Raw genomic sequence first — 15,940 nt, 5'->3', positions numbered from 1 at the left:
TTTTTAAAAGCTAACAGAACCCCACCTTTAAAGTCTTATATGGGTTTTAAGAAAAAGTTATCCTTAGTTGATTTGACATCTGACTGGCTTTATTATTTTAATTATGTAAAATTTTTCCTCACAATATGATTATGATTAACTTTGTTTTAACAACAAAAACTCCTTTTATAAAACTAGACACACCAATTCCATAAAGTGGATCTAATTAGCAACGTTCCCCCCCAACCGACTGTTTTTTTAATAATTGTTCATAAGAAAACTATTAAAAATCTGCGAAAGTAATAGGTTGAAATCATAAGTGTAATTGAGTTATTTGATCATGTCTATACTGTATACATTTGTGTTTTATTTTACATTACAAAGTCCTCCTTCACTCCTACGCTGGAAAAACTATCTAGAAATAAGTAAAATTTTTTTAGATTAAGTGTATTTACCCATAATTTGAGTAGGTCAATGAGATAGTTTGCCAATGGAATGAGTATTTTTACTCTTAAAATAAGATAATTAGATAATATGCACTTGAAATAAGACAATTCAATTATGTTTTCTTATTTTAAATGTAAATTATCTTGTTCCATTGGCAAAATGTCTCTTTTAGCTCCTCAGTCCAAGAACAAATACACTTATTTTAAGAAAAAATGACTTATCTAGATTTAGATTTTTCCAGTGTAAAGCTTTAAATTATCAAGTAATTAAACTTTTTTCTTAATTGCACCAACAATATGTTTTAGAGCAAAGAAAAAGAGACGAAGACTAACTTACTGTTCCTGGTCTCGGGTAGGGAATGCGCCCCTGGAAGGCCACCCACTGGTAGTTGGGCCCCTCTCTGTGAGCGAAGGGCCCGTTGAACACGGTGAGGATGTCTGCCATGCTGTATACGCACACAGCCGACCCTCTGAACACGGAGCTGGGGGAGTAAAATGCACGTATGAAATTAAAACTCCACAGCAGGAACTTCGACTGATGTCTCGGGGACCCTTTTGGTAAAGAAATCTCCCGCTGTTCTTCATTTAAGAACGCCGTCTCTGAGGATGCGTGAGCTAAAAAAACATCTGAAAGGAAGAGTTGTCAAACGCCATTGAGGCAGGTCGTCTAGTTCCCCTTAAATGTATGATGTGGTTTGGCTCAGGCATTTTAAAAAAGCACAGAATAAAACATAAAAGATGTTTTTGTTGGGCAAAGAAACGAAATCTCACTGTGCAAAGCAGAGACGGAGGGAGAAGCACTAGAAGCTATACTGGGTTCAGACAGACTAATTGAGCACAGTTTGGTTTTTTTCACTACTTTAAACTTTCAATGATCCTGAAGTAACAAATGAAAACGAGGTAATGTAACACAGGGCTAAGACGACAATGAGAAATACGGATCTGGACAAGTAGATCGAACTGACTTTTGAGGCTGAATCAAAGTGGTTTAATGTGTGTATTTTGTGTCTTTCTTTAGGTGATGGAGTTTGGTTAAAAGTTGAAAAAAAAGAGAAAAATTTTGTCTTTAATTTGTCTGTAATTGCATGAGAAAACCCTTTTATTCTGAGCCAGCAAAGCTAATCTTTCAGTATAGGAGACAGCATCCTTATTAGACTCCTTGCAAAAAAAATAATCTTAATTTTGACTATGCTGATGAAGATTCTCAGTCATCCAGGTCATAGTAATTCCGTAAAAAATTCAAAAATAACCACTGGACTTGGTTTCCAAGATTTGAAGACGTTTCACCACCTCTCCAGGAAGCTTTCTCAATACAAATGTCAAATAAATTTGACTTTTCTCCCTCTTTTCAAAATGAATTAAAAGTTTACAAAATGTTTAGTGTAAAGTAAAGTTAGGTTAAAAAAAAAAAGAACATTCTACCATATCTTTTTGTTTCTAAACTGTAAAAGTCGTAGTCAAATGTTAGTCTTGTTCCAAAATAAAACAAAGTTTTTCTCCATGAAGAATCATAGAGGATTGTAAATGACATATTTTCTGCCACATTCTGCTAAAAGGTAAAACAGGGCGATTAAATGTCATGTTTTTCAATAAAACTAACGTTCATCTTGTTATCCATACCAAAATAACAGAACCACAGAGGCCTGCAGTGATGCTCACATGGCTTTGCCAGACTCACCTTGTGGATGTGAAGACTCCAAACACCAGCAAGCCTTTGGGCTGATCCGTTTCCAGCAAAAACACATTCTCTGTAAGGGAAAACAGATGCACATTTCCAAATTCAACTCCTGCAGCATGTTTCCCTCCTCGCCCTTCAAGTCACCAACCAGGTCTGAATGCAGCCAGCGAACGCTTTCATGATTTGACATGCAGTGAACAGCCAATATGCTCAGATAAAAAAAGCAAAAGGTCAGCAAAGAAAAATGTTTTTCCAATATCTGACTGTATTAAACCACAATCCAGATTAAATACTGAATATTCTGTGGGGTGTTTATGGAAAAAAGAAATCTCTTGGAAACCTTAAAACATTCAAGTCAAGCTTTTCAAAGCAGTTCTTGGCGGAAAACTTTCCAAACTATGAAGGATGTCTGAGCTTTTCCTGCAGCCTGTGTATGAAAACACGAAGCTGGGAGAGCAACAAAACTAATAAAGAACATGAAGTGCGTCCTTTTTACCCACCAAGTTCATCAAAGTGTGTTTCCGTGCCGTCCTCCTCCAGGACTGAACACACCATTCTGGCTTTCAGGAAGGTGGTCCACTTGTTCACGAGGCTGCGCTGCCCTCCAGTGTCGTTCTGAACACCAAAAGCTACATTTGAAAACTCAGAGCCATAAATCAGAGCATCGATTGAAGCAGGTAGAAATGCAAAGGCACTTACAGGACACACTCGGGCAACCATGGTGTGGATGTTTTTGGTGTTTCCATCATTATCTGTCAACCTCTCACGGAAGAAAAAATACAATTTGGCATCATTTGGGTCAGTTCCGTCTGGGATAAGATGAGCATCAATGAAAATGGGTTCTGAAAGAAAAAAAAAGAAGAATTAGAGAGATTTGGATCATTTTACACGACTAAAAGGAAGAAAAACACTTCAGTTCTCACCACTAAGCCACTTGGAGTTGTGCTGATCTGTTCGAACTGCATTTCTCTTGGTCAGGCTCCTGAAGATGGCAGCATCTGTCCCCATAAAGTCGATGTACATGCCTGAGAACAGCTCCTGATCTGCAGAAATCCACACAGGCACCAGGTTATTCTGACCCATTTTGAAAGGTAGAATACAAAGAAAAAAGAGATATGCAGAATAAAATATACTAAACTGCAAAAAATGGAAATCAAAGTAAGTCATTTTTTCTCCAATTGAGGATGAAAGTGAGACACTTTGCCAATGGAACAAGACAATTTACATTTAAAATAAGAAAAAACAATCGCATTGTCTTAGTTCAAGTTCATATTATCTAATTATCTTATTTTAAGAGTAAAGATACTAATTTCATTGGCACATCATTGTATTTACCTACTCAAATTAAGGGTAAATACACTTAATTTAAGACATCTTTACTTATTTCTAGATCGTTTTTGCAGAGTAATATTAGTGTCTATAAATAAAAAAATTAACATTTAACAGGAAGTTTATGCACCTGAATGAGATCAAGTGCAACTGATGAATGTTTTTTAAGAATAAATTCTAACGTTCACATTTTCTAAAGGATTTAAGTGAAGAAAAAGCATCCAGGACCAAAAGAAACATATCAAACAGGTCAAAGAGCAGGATATTAAACATTACCCGAAGCTTTAAATTATTTGTCTTAAAAGGAAAGTAATAAGATTGATTGTTTAATTGATTGACTTTAATGACTTTATTGATCTCACAGTGGAGAAATTTACTTGTTACATCAGCTCAAGAAGTCAAAAAATTAATAACAATGTGCCAAAGGGAAAAAAGGTGCATGGGATTTATACAGCATATAAAGTGCGTCCACATATGACAGATTTTTTTTTTTTTTGGCAGGATTTTTATACAGGGTTATTGCACAGGGTGTTTACATCTGTATATATATATAAATTGTCACAGTCTTGGTTTTGTTATGTTTATTTAGAGTATTCAGTTTTACTTTGCTCCTTGTTTTAGTGTTTAATTATTATTTTGTTGTTTTCTTGTTAGTTCCTGTCTTCCAGGTTTTCCATTTGTTGTCCTCTGCTGCCCTCTTGTGTCCTCTTTCCCTAGCTCTGTTTTCTGCTCTGTCCTCACCTGTTTCCAATCCTCTTGTTAGCCCTCTCTTTGTCTCTGTCCCCTTTAAAAGCCTCCCTCTTCAGTTCTTGTTTGCTGGATCCTCGTCTAACGTCTCTCTGCTTACCTCGTCTCTCCCTGGCTCCTAGAGTTTGGTTTCCCCTGATGTCTCCTTGGTTCTGGTTTGTTTGTTATTTTTTGTTGGATTTTTTGATTCCTGCCTCTGTACCTGTGGACCTTATTAAACCCACCTAAATTCACCTCTGCCTACTTGCCTCTGCTTTTGGGTCCTCAATCCAACACCAGATTGTGACAGAAATTGATATTTATATATATAGCTATTGCACTGGGTATCAAATATAAAGAAACAGGTTATTGCACAGGGTTTCAAATAGTAATTGCACATTATTGCAATAGGTCAGTTAAAATCAAAGTCATAGTTGAAATAAATCTGTTAAACTTTGTCAAGCAATAGGTAAGGAAGGTGTTCTAATCCAGTCTTTAAGGGCTGCTGTTATACAACTTCAGATGTCTCTCTGGTCCGACACAACTGAATTAAACGCCTAAACTACATCCTAGTCATGTCGTCCAGTTCTTTAGAGTCCTATGAATGACCTTATAATGTGATCCAGGGATGCAAAAGCTGAGAAACTCCTTAAAGTCCATAAGGACTGAAGTTTGGCACCAGTGATGTATGGCAGTGGTTTTCAAACTCAGTGATCAGTATCTACTGTCCTGCATGTATAGGTTTTCTTCACTTCCACACACGTGACTGAAGTAAATTGTTGATTAATAGGCGTCTGCAGCCCGTCATGGCTGCTAAAGAGGAAATGCAATCATTTGATGTAGGTGTTCTGGGTCAAAAACAAATCTAAAACATGGAGGATAGTGTACCGAAGAGGATTACGGCCACTGAAAAAAAAAAAAAAAGTTAACTGATTTTTAAATTTTATTTCAGTTTAACATGGGAAAAAAGTCAGAATTCTGACTTCTTTCCCATGTTAAACTGAAATAAAATTTAAAAATCAGTTAACTTTTTTTTTTTTCCAGTGGCCCTAATCCTCTTCCGTAATAGTGATCCTGAGGACAGAGCTTAAAACCTTATGATGTAAGAGAAACAAAGGCCATGAGAGAAATGTCTTGCGGTCTGGTGAGACTTTTTGGCCAACATGCCAAAAAGAAAACCAACAGAAAGCATCATTCTGAATACACACTTCCACACAGTAAACATGGTGGTAGAAGCATCATGCTGCGGGGATGTGTTTACTCAGCGGAGACACACTGCAAAAAATCGAAATCTAGATAAGTCGTTTTTTTTCTTAAAATAAGTGCATTTGTTCTTGAATTCAGGAGGTAAAAGAGACATTCTGCCAATAGAAGAAGACCGTTTACACTTAAAATAAGAAAACAATATTGCATTGTCTTATTACAATTGCATATTATCTAATCATCTTATTTTAAGAGTAAAATTACACATTCCATTGTAAAACTTTCTCATTTACCTACTCAAATTAAGGGTGTTTACCCTAAATTAAGGACATTTTTACTTATTTCTAGATCTTATTTGCAGTGCAGAGATGAGTAGATTTACATATAGAGAAAATATAGAAGAAGAAATACATTAAAATTAAGATATAGTTCCTTATAAGAATGGTCCTGTCCAAGTTTAGACATAAATAAAGCAGAGAAAGCAGGGTGAGGGATTGCTGAAGAGTCAACAAGTCGATGCAATCAACTGGTTTTCCTTAGATAAAAAACTTTTAATCAATTTGACTGTATGATCTTGTGAACTGTAAGGTGCCTTGAGATGACATGTGTTATAGAAATAAACTGAATTGAATAGAATCTTGGGAAGGACCTAAAAATAACGGTTAATAAATATTAATCCAAATTACAAATGAAAAGCAATCTCTGGAACTGCACAGCTGGTAGGAACACTCACTGAAAAGCCTTAGAGAAAATGCTGGTTTTATAAAGTTTAATATAGCAGATCTTAACAGAAGTGAAAGTCTAGGAGGTCTTTGGTTATAAAGTGACAAAATGTGAAAAAAACTAGTTTATACTTTGGCAAAGAACTGAATAAGCATCAAATATAAGCTAGCTTTACTTTAAACGTATATGCCGAGAGCACTCAGAGACAGAGGGACTAAATCCTGCTGATGAGCAGATTAAAAAGTGATTTAATTAAGCCCAGAGGTTTGATTGCATCCTGTGAGGCAGTGAAATCTGTATCATAGCTCCGAGTTTGAGCTAAGCTACATGTTGCAGCCTGACTTCCTTTCTACCCCCTACAGGTTCTTCTACACAGACCTCATGCAAGGCTGCTCAGCTGGCCCAAAAGCTGCTGGCACGGCAATGCTCGGGTGTCTGAAAGCCGAGCTGAGGTTGCAGTGTGTCGTCTAAAAAGCAACTCAATACCCCCGGACCAATCAGATCAAAGGGCTGGTTGAGTTTAAGTTAAAGAAGATATCACTGCAAGGACTGTTTGGAAGTGGAACTTCAGGTTAAGGAAGTACAATTCACTAACAACAGATCTAAAAACATGCAATATGAACGTAAAAGCAGAATCAATTGTAGATTTTAGATCTTTAAATGTCCAGCTTAAAGTCTGAAGGCAAACATGAATTAATTGATTTAAACTGTTAAATTGAATTGCCTTATTAAAGAGAAATGTAAAAAAACTGTTTTGTCGCTCTGCAAAACAAGGTTGTGTCCAAAAGCTCTAACACCTTAGAGAACAGCATTTACAAACTTAAATACTTAATCCTTAATAACTTGAAATTTTCTCTGCAAACCACTAAACTACTGCACCAATAATATATGACAGGGCTGAAAACGAACAACATTATCTTAAATGTCAGAAGCTGTTTTTTAAATTAACGTGTCTGTAGATTAAACAAGAATTCAATCAGCATGGTGCAATATAGATAAGCTTAAGTAGCTGATCTATACTCAACATTTAACTGTTTAGATTTTTGGTTAATCCCTTCATTTATGTTTTTTAAGAATTAAAACCTTGATTTTTTTGTGCCTGCTTTCAGATCCTAGATTAACATCCATCTGAGTGTTTGCTATGCCTGCAAACAAATCAGTTAAATCAGTTAATGATTGTCAAATCTCTGTTACTCCCTTGTATTTTTTATTTATTTATTTTTTTTATTTCTTATTTTTATTCTTATTTTTTTATTGATATTTATTTTATTTTTATTAATTTTTATTCCTAATGCACCTTTTCCTCCTTGTTTGCACCTTCTTAAGTACTATGCCAATATGTGACCAGTGAAGTTCTCCGCTGTGAGATCAATAAAGTTCATCTAATCTAATCTAATCTAATCTAATCTAATCTAATCTAAACATGAATGTGAAAATGTATAAATGAACAATTAATGAGAAGAAACCAGATATTGACATACAGTCTATAGAAGGAAAAGCTAAACATTATTTTCCTGTTTTTGGACATTAAGGATAAAAAAAAGTTTCCATGTTCAAAATGCATAGAGCATCTGTTAAGATGCAACACAGGCTTGAACAACCAGGGAGTTTCCATCCAGTCCCCTGTCCTGAACAGAGACGTTCTCAATGTCAAGGAGATGAAAACTTTTCTCTGCAAAATGTGCAAAATCTGCAGAAGAAAAGCAGTAGGCCTTACAACGACGCCTGTGAGACAAGTTCTGGACCAAAATGTCCAGAAAAGAGACTCATTGAGGATGACACTGCATTTAAAATCTTGTATCATAATGACCATGGTTATATTTAAAAGAAAAAAGTAGATACGCATGAAAGCCTGAGAATGTGAAGTCTTTTAAAGGGAAGCATAGAGGTGGCAGCATGATGCTGTGGGAGTATTATGCCTCATAAAGAAAAAAACTTCAATTAGATTTATTAGAGTAGCTTTTTCAGACATGAAACGGGCAATAAAAATCATTTTTTCCTCCGTAACTGGTCAAAAATATTCTCTAAAAGTATCTGAAAGTTGTTATTCTGGCATTTTATATACAGATGCTGGTCATAAAATTAGAATATCATGAAAAAGTAGATTGATTTCAGTAATTCCATTTAAAAAGTGAAACTTGTATATTATATTCATACATTACATACAAACTCATATATTTCAGATGTTTATTTTGTTTAATTTTGATGATTACAAATGACAACAAATGAAAATCTCAAATTCATCACATCAGAAAATTAGAATATTGTGAAAAGGTTCAAAATTGATGGCCCCTGGTGCCACACTCTAATCAGCTAATTAACTCAAACCACCTGCACAAGCCTTTAAATGGTCTTTCAGTCTAGTTCTATAGGCTACACAATCATGGGGAAGACTGCTGACTTGACAGTTGTCCAAAAGACGACCATCGACACCTTGCACAAGGAGGGCAAGACACAAAAGGTCATCGCTAAAGAGGCTGGCTGTTCACAGAGCTCAGTGTCCAAGCACATTAATAGAGAGGCGAAGGGAAGGAAAAGATGTGGTCGAAAAAAGTGTACAAGCAAGAGAGATAACCGCACCCTGGAGAGGATTGTGAAACAAAACCCATTCAAAAATGTGGGGGAGATTCACAAAGAGTGGACTGCAGCTGGAGTGAGTGCTTCAAGAACCACCACACACAGACGTATGAAAGACATGGGTTTCTGCTGTCGCATTCCTTGTGTCAAGCCACTCTTGAACCACAGACAGCGTCAGAAGCGTCTTGCCTGGGCTAAAGAGAAACAGGACTGGACTGCTGGTGAGTGGTCCAAAGTCATGTTCTCTGATGAAAGTAAATTTTGCATTTCCTTTGGAAATCAAGGTCCCAGAGTCTGGAGGAAAAGAAGAGAGGCACTTCATCCACGTTGCTTGAAGTCCAGTGTAAAGTTTCCACAGTCAGTGATGGTTTGGGGTGCCATGTCATCTGCTGGTGTTGGTCCATTGTGTTTTCTGAGGTCCAGGGTCAACGCAGCCACATACCAGGAAGTTTTAGAGCACTTCATGCTTCCTGCAGCTGACCAACTTTTTGGAGATGCAGATTTCATTTTCCAACAGGACTTGGCACCTGCACACAGTGCCAAAGCTACCAGTACCTGGTTGAAGGACCATGGTATCCCTGTTCTTAATTGGCCAGCAAACTCTCCTGACCTTAACCCCATAGAAAATCTATGGGGTATTGTGAAGAAGAAGATGCAATACACCAGACCCAACAATTCAGAAGAGCTAAAAGCCACTATTAGAGCAACCTGGGCTATCATAACACCTGAGCAGTGCCACAGACTGATCGACTCCATGCCACGCCGCATTGCTGCAGTAATACAGGCCAAAGGAGGCCCAACTAAATACTGAGTGCTGTACATGCTCATACTTTTCATGTTCATACTTTTCAGTTGGCCAACATTTCTATAAATCCTTTGTTTTTATTGGTCTTCAGTAATATTCTAATTTTCTGATATGATGAATTTGAGATTTTCATTTGTTGTCATTTGTAATCATCAAAATTAAACAAAATAAACATCTGAAATATATGAGTTTGTATGTAATGTATGAATATAATATACAAGTTTCACTTTTTAAATGGAATTACTGAAATCAATCTACTTTTTCATGATATTCTAATTTTATGACCAGCACCTGTAAATATAAAGGATTTCTGTTTTAATTCAAGCCTCGTGTCTGTGTAATATGTCATTTAGTTTCTTGTTTCAGTCTTTATTTAAACCCATTAATAGCTTAGTGGTGAATAAACAGGACTTTTCATACAGTTTAGATTTGTTTCAGTGATCCAAACATTTTGCTTATTTAGAAATCTCAAACAAATGAAGATAGATTTCGGAGAAGCTGGAATCTTCTATGAAGCGACGTCTGAAATTCCCTTTGATGTCTGAACTTAGACATCTCAGCATTTCTCCTATCTATCCCATCTGGTCTAAGAGCAGCACAAGCAAATTCCTGACAACATCCATCCAAGCCTGTTACTGTAACTGCCTGGAGGCAAAACGGATATCTGCAAGAAAGAAAAAGAGTATAGAAAAATAGCAGAGAGAGCTGAAGGCACCTACTGATCATGACGGAGACCGTGTTTACTTCAGGATTGAAGGAGCACCTCCCTTTTCCTGATTCCATTCTTGAGTCAATATAAAACACTTGCTCCTGCGACACAGAAAAGGACAGTCAGATTTGACAACCTTCTAAGAACACTTCTTCTTTGCACAAAAAGATTCCTTATAAGTAAAACAAGTGTCTCTGAAAGAAGCCAGGTTTTCCCTCTATTTAATTTAAATTAATCTTTCAGACACAGACTCGCTTCGGTTTACCTTAACCGGCCCCTAAAGGCCACTAAAATAACATTTCCTTTAAGCAGAGACAGGGAATTTTCCTGCTGATGTGTTGGACAGCGATCTTTCCAACTCAGGCCGAAATGCTGCCAAAGTGCAACACCCTCCCTGTGGCAGACTTAACAGGCCAAGAGTAACCTGTGTAAATTATAGCACTTCCTGTCCCATCCATTAGGATGTGGCATGTTGGATGACATCAGTGAGGAAGCATTAACCCAGGAAAACATTTCTGTTTGCCAAAGTCTTTTGGAGATGGACACAGTACAGCTGGCAGGTTCCAGGAACAAGCCTCTTCATGTTGTAAAGGACCCAGAATATGTCCCCAGCTAAATATTTTAGTCATCTACCAGGACTTGACCTGAATGTTTGATGGCTATGGAAGATATTGAATGATTTTAGAGGTAAACATGTCTTTTTTTTATGTGTTTTTGTTATATTACAGCCAAATAGCCCAACTAAATATCCATTTGATAGCATTCTATAGCATTTATTCTTCAATACGCATCCATATTATTGCAACAATATTATTGTTGCACCGATACCGGTACCAGTATCGGGCGGGGCCCCGATCCAGCACTAAACTGGTGAAGAGGACCGACAAATAGGGCACCGATAACATTTTGAGAGCCAAGAGTTTATTCAACTATTGTCATGCATCCCAGGTAGGCAATAAAAAGTTCTACTGGATTCACTTTCTATTAGTCTTTTTCCTGCTTCACAAAAGTAGGCAGCAGCTTGACAAAGCATGACGGCAATTATTTTACATCCAAGTAGTATGCAGTTCTTCTTATATACACACACATATCAATTTCAAACGGATCAGAATCAGAATCAAGTTTATTGCCAAGTAGGTTTGCACTTACAAGGAATTTGACTTGGTGTTGTTGGTGCAGACAAAAAACAAAATAAGATAGAATATATATATATATACACAGAAGCTATATACACACAGTAGACTGTGCGTTAATGTAACGCAGAAGTCCTGAATGGGGGAGAGAAACATTGTGCAGTGTCACAGGCGGCTCTTGGCCTTGTTGATAAGGCCGGTAGCAGATGGGAAAAAACTGTTTTTGTGACGGGAGGTTCTGGTCTTGATGGACCGCAGCCTCCTGCCAGAGGGTAGTAACTGAAATAGTTTGTGACTGGGGTGCGAGGGATCAGCCACAATCTTCCCTGCACGCCTCAGAGTCCTGGAGGCGTGCAGCTCCTGGAGAGATGGGAGATTGCAGCCAATCACCTTCTCTGCAGACCGGATGACACGCTGCAGTCTGCTCTTGTCCTTAGCAGTGGCTAGTGTTGCACCGATACCGATACCAGTATCGGACGGGGCCCTGATCCAGCACTAAACTGGTGGTATCGGTATCGGTGAGTACCAACAAATAGGGCACCGATACCATTTTGAGAGCCATAAGTTTATTCAACTATTGTCACCCACTCCTGGTAGGCAATAAAAAGTTCCACTGGATTCACTTTGTATTTGATTTTTTCCTGCTTCACAAAGGTAGGCAGCAGCTTGACAAAGCCATGATGGCAATTATTTTACATTATTATGGTATCGGTATCGGCCGATACGGCACAGCCAGGTTTCGGGGCCAAAAAATGGCATCGGCGCAACACTAGCGTTGGCACCAGCGTACCAGATGGTGATGGAGGAAGTGAGGATGGACTCAATGATCGAGGAGTAGAACTGCACCATCATTGTCCTGGGCAGGTTGAATTTCTTCAGCTGCCGCAGGAAGTACATCCTCTGCTGGGCTTTTTTTGGTGAGGGAGTCGATGTTCAGCTCCCACTTTAGGTCCTGGGAGATGATAGTTCCCAGGAAGCGGAAAGACTCCACAGTGTCAATGGTATCGGTATCGACCGATACTGCACAGCCAGGTATCGGGTATCGGTATCGGGGCCAATAAATGGCATTGGCGCAACACTAAACAATATTATATAACCATGAGGTAAAATTTGCATTACTATCAAAACACCATGATCAGAGAAATACTTTCCTTACCTATTGGGATTTGTCCTCATTTAAATGAGGTGACAAAAAGATAATGACAGATAAGACCAGATAATATGAGGTTTTTGGAAAATTACAATAATAATAATAGTATAATAAATCAAATTTTTATTGCTATTAAAAGCCCCACAGTAATAACAGAGCTGCATATCTCCCACAGTGAGCCGTGGAGTTTTCTTTGCCTCTCCCTTTTTACCATAAAGCGACTTATGAAAATCAAAACTGCTCCCTTAGAAAAATCCCTTTTATGACTCAGAGAAACAGGAAGTTGGAGATCGCCAATTAGAATTTCTTTAAGTTATTTTAATCTGGGAATTACACAAAGATAGATTTTGGATTTTTTTGTGAACTTTGAAGCTTATGTGCTACATGTGGTGGAAACATCTTGATATACTTTTTAAATTTTCTCTACAATATGATTTCTTAAGAACTGAATTAATAAGACGCCATGTGATATTTTATTATTTAAATGATCATAATCTTGTTTAGATTGAAAGAAAATTTTAAAGTTGTTGAACATTTGGGGTTATTGCCAATAATTGGATCAATCTTTGCTAACTTTATACATCCTCTGTTGGGATAAAACTTCCCTTTTTCATTAGAATTATAGCAAAAACAAAATTATCTTATACATATGTGGACAACCGAAATCTAGGGGTAAGTTACGGATACGTTTACGCTAATTTGATTTAGACTTAAAGGTGAAATGGATTATTAGATGTCACTATTTCTCAATAGTATGAAGCAGAAAAGCTGTTAAATAGTTTACCCTCTCCATTATATTGCATTTCAAAACACCACGACCAGGCTAGAGGATCTGAAAGCCCAAATGTCCTAAAGGAGAGCTCCAAACGTTCCCCTTCAGCAACTTTTTATGCTTACCAGATCTCTTTTCACGAGGCAGCGCTATGATTGAGCTCAGCGCTTGCAAACAGAGCAGTCTGCCTTTCAAACAAAAACCTCAAATGACAAAAGGCTCTGCAGAGAGGAAAGAGCCTGGTTTTCTCTGCTTATTAACGTTTGGCAGAGCTCCGGGGGATAAATGTTGTTCACTCAGCGAGCTCTTTTCTCTTGGAGGGCTTCCCTGCTTGTTCTTCCAAGGCTGCGTGGCCGGATATGAGAGCCCAGAAAAGAGCAGGCCTCCACTCTCCTCTCCCTTATCACATGAGGCATCAAACTAACATGAAAACTTGGCTTGCATAAAGTTAAAGAATCTAATACCTTGTTGAAAACATACAACAATCCTTACATAGCAATTTAGAATGGACTGACAGTCAAACAATTCATACATTTCCAGATGTAGCTTCATTCAACAGCCAGAAGTCTGCAAGAGCACTTCTAATAGCTCATCCAAAGTGGTTTTTACTCTCCGCTGTGGTTAACCAGTTTATTTCTATAATGAAGAGAATCAATCACTGTGAACCCACCTCAGGTCTTCGGCCTCTGTTGATGTACACACAGACGGGGCTGTAGGCTCCACTGCCACACATAAACAGATGAGTTCTGTTATAGGGCTGCACCACACGCACAAAGTTCCCACAGCCATGCTGGAAAGTGACAGAAACAAAACAAGCAGAAAAACCTGAAAAGTTTGGCATCTGATTATATTTCTAATAACTTTTACTGTTGAAAAAAGGGATAAAAACAAAAAACTGTCATAATTTACCAAAAACTCCAAGAAACTAAACAAGACTTCCTCTCGTACATCAAACTCTGCATTTAAATGTCAACGCTTAACTTCTGTTTTAGCATTTTGGCCCAACTTTGCACATAAATCAAAGAAATTAACAGAAACCGTTTTTTACCCCCTAATTCCACGTTTTAGAGTTCTTGCTTCTTTTTAGAGAAATTTGACAAAGACTTTCTTTAGTGTTTTTCGTCTTAGTGTTAAATCTATTCAGCTTAAAAGTAAATTAGAAAGAAAACTGATTAAGAAAGGGCTTGTTGGGCTACTGTATAAAGCTTAGAACTCAAAGCAATTCCAAAAATTTTGAATTGAAAAAGCTTCCTGGATGGGAAGTGAAATGTCTTCGAACTTGGAAACAAATTCCAGTGGATTGTTTTTTTACTTTTTTGAAATGACTGTGACATGGATGATTGAGTATCTTCCCCAGCGTATCTGCAAACTGATCCTCTATCAGAATACTTGTTTTTTCCCCCCATCATTTCTGAATATCCAGCAGACATCTCGGTTTTTTAAACACCAAATAATCTAATTAAAACATATCAGGGTTGAAAATATCTCCTTTATGTAAACAAGGCATTTTCCAAGCTTCGTGAGACTAAATCACACATAATGTAATATCCCTATGGGTAATATGGTATTGTTCATGTTTTCCTTTGTGAAAACTACGGTGGCCCTGAGGTAATGAATTCCATTATCAGATAGTCTCCAACAACTTTCAACTTTATCATCATGCATTATTTCATCAAGGCCTTTTTACAAAGCTAACATTGCTCAAAAGCAACACAGTTTTTTTTTTTCTTACAAAAGGCAAAAATAAATCTATTTCGCTGACATTTGTTTCAGGTACAAACATGAAGTGAACACCAGTTCATGAACCTTATTTCTTGGAAAAGATTCAACACGAGGCAGTATTTAAACCTTATCTCAGTCATGACTCTGTTATGAATGTTAATAATAATGGAATCCAGTTCTAACTGGTGAGTAAGATCTTAATACAGAATGTGTTGCGTTATTATCTTTCATAATGCAATGTATGATATTTCAAAGAAATAACAGGGACAACCAGTTATTATAGACATGGTTATTGCACCAGTTAACTAGTCTCTAATGGATGGAAACTTTTCCACTTTTGTCATGGTTTTGGTTCTGTTCAAGTTTTATATCTGAGATTTCATTGGTCTCGTTTCCATTTTTGTGTTCTAGTTGTTTTTGATTACTTGAGTTCTTAGATATTTCTTGTTTGCCCTCATGTGTCAGTTTCCTTTTCCCTAGGTCCCTTCTTGCCTCCTCTGTTCACGCCTGATTCCAATCTGCTAATTAGCCTGATCTTTGTTTGTCTCTCCCATATATTCTCCTCCTGTTCCGTCTGTTAGGAATCCAGTTTGTGTGGGTTGTGTATTGTTTGTGTATTCTCCCTCCACCACCAGGTGGCGCCCGGTTCTCGTTGGCCCTTCCACACACCTGCGGATGGTTGGCTCATTATCTGAGGACTCTTAAGCGGCTGACTGCCACTACCTTGACGCCAGAGTGTTTGCCAATTTTGGGTACTCTAGCCAAGCTGAGTTTAGCTGAGTCTAACTGAGTCTTTTGTTTCTCTGAGTCTAACATTGTTTTGGTCTTTGCCTCTCGGCAGGAAGTCATCCTGCAAACTGGATGTTTTGGCCTTCTACCCCTGGAAGGATCGTTTGAGCTTCACACTGAGCAGGGGATGCAAACTGGATGTTTCGACCATCTCCCCCTGAAAGGATTGTTTGAGCTTCACACTGAGCAGGGGATAAAT

The 15,940-nt window shown here is 37.7% G+C and overlaps 1 protein-coding gene across 1 annotated transcript in view; it reads right to left on the bottom strand.

Annotated features, from left to right (window-relative positions):
• sema3c (sema domain, immunoglobulin domain (Ig), short basic domain, secreted, (semaphorin) 3C) overlaps window positions 1-15,940 on the bottom strand; it is an 84,504-nt gene that overhangs the window by 21,737 nt on the left and 46,827 nt on the right. The window contains exons 5-11 of the mRNA XM_038281360.1: window positions 13,901-14,020; window positions 10,186-10,276; window positions 3,027-3,146; window positions 2,803-2,945; window positions 2,604-2,718; window positions 2,104-2,173; window positions 763-907 (exon numbers count right to left, since the gene is read on the bottom strand). Of these exons, the coding sequence (XP_038137288.1) occupies window positions 763-907; window positions 2,104-2,173; window positions 2,604-2,718; window positions 2,803-2,945; window positions 3,027-3,146; window positions 10,186-10,276; window positions 13,901-14,020 (804 nt within the window). The remainder of the gene's footprint in view (window positions 1-762; window positions 908-2,103; window positions 2,174-2,603; window positions 2,719-2,802; window positions 2,946-3,026; window positions 3,147-10,185; window positions 10,277-13,900; window positions 14,021-15,940) is intronic.

The sequence above is a fragment of the Cyprinodon tularosa genome, unplaced genomic scaffold (assembly GCF_016077235.1).
Source record: "Cyprinodon tularosa strain WSP-4 unplaced genomic scaffold, ASM1607723v1 ctg17, whole genome shotgun sequence".
In the NCBI taxonomy this organism is placed as follows: domain Eukaryota; kingdom Metazoa; phylum Chordata; class Actinopteri; order Cyprinodontiformes; family Cyprinodontidae; genus Cyprinodon; species Cyprinodon tularosa.
This window is presented reverse-complemented; position numbering and strand designations above follow the sequence as displayed.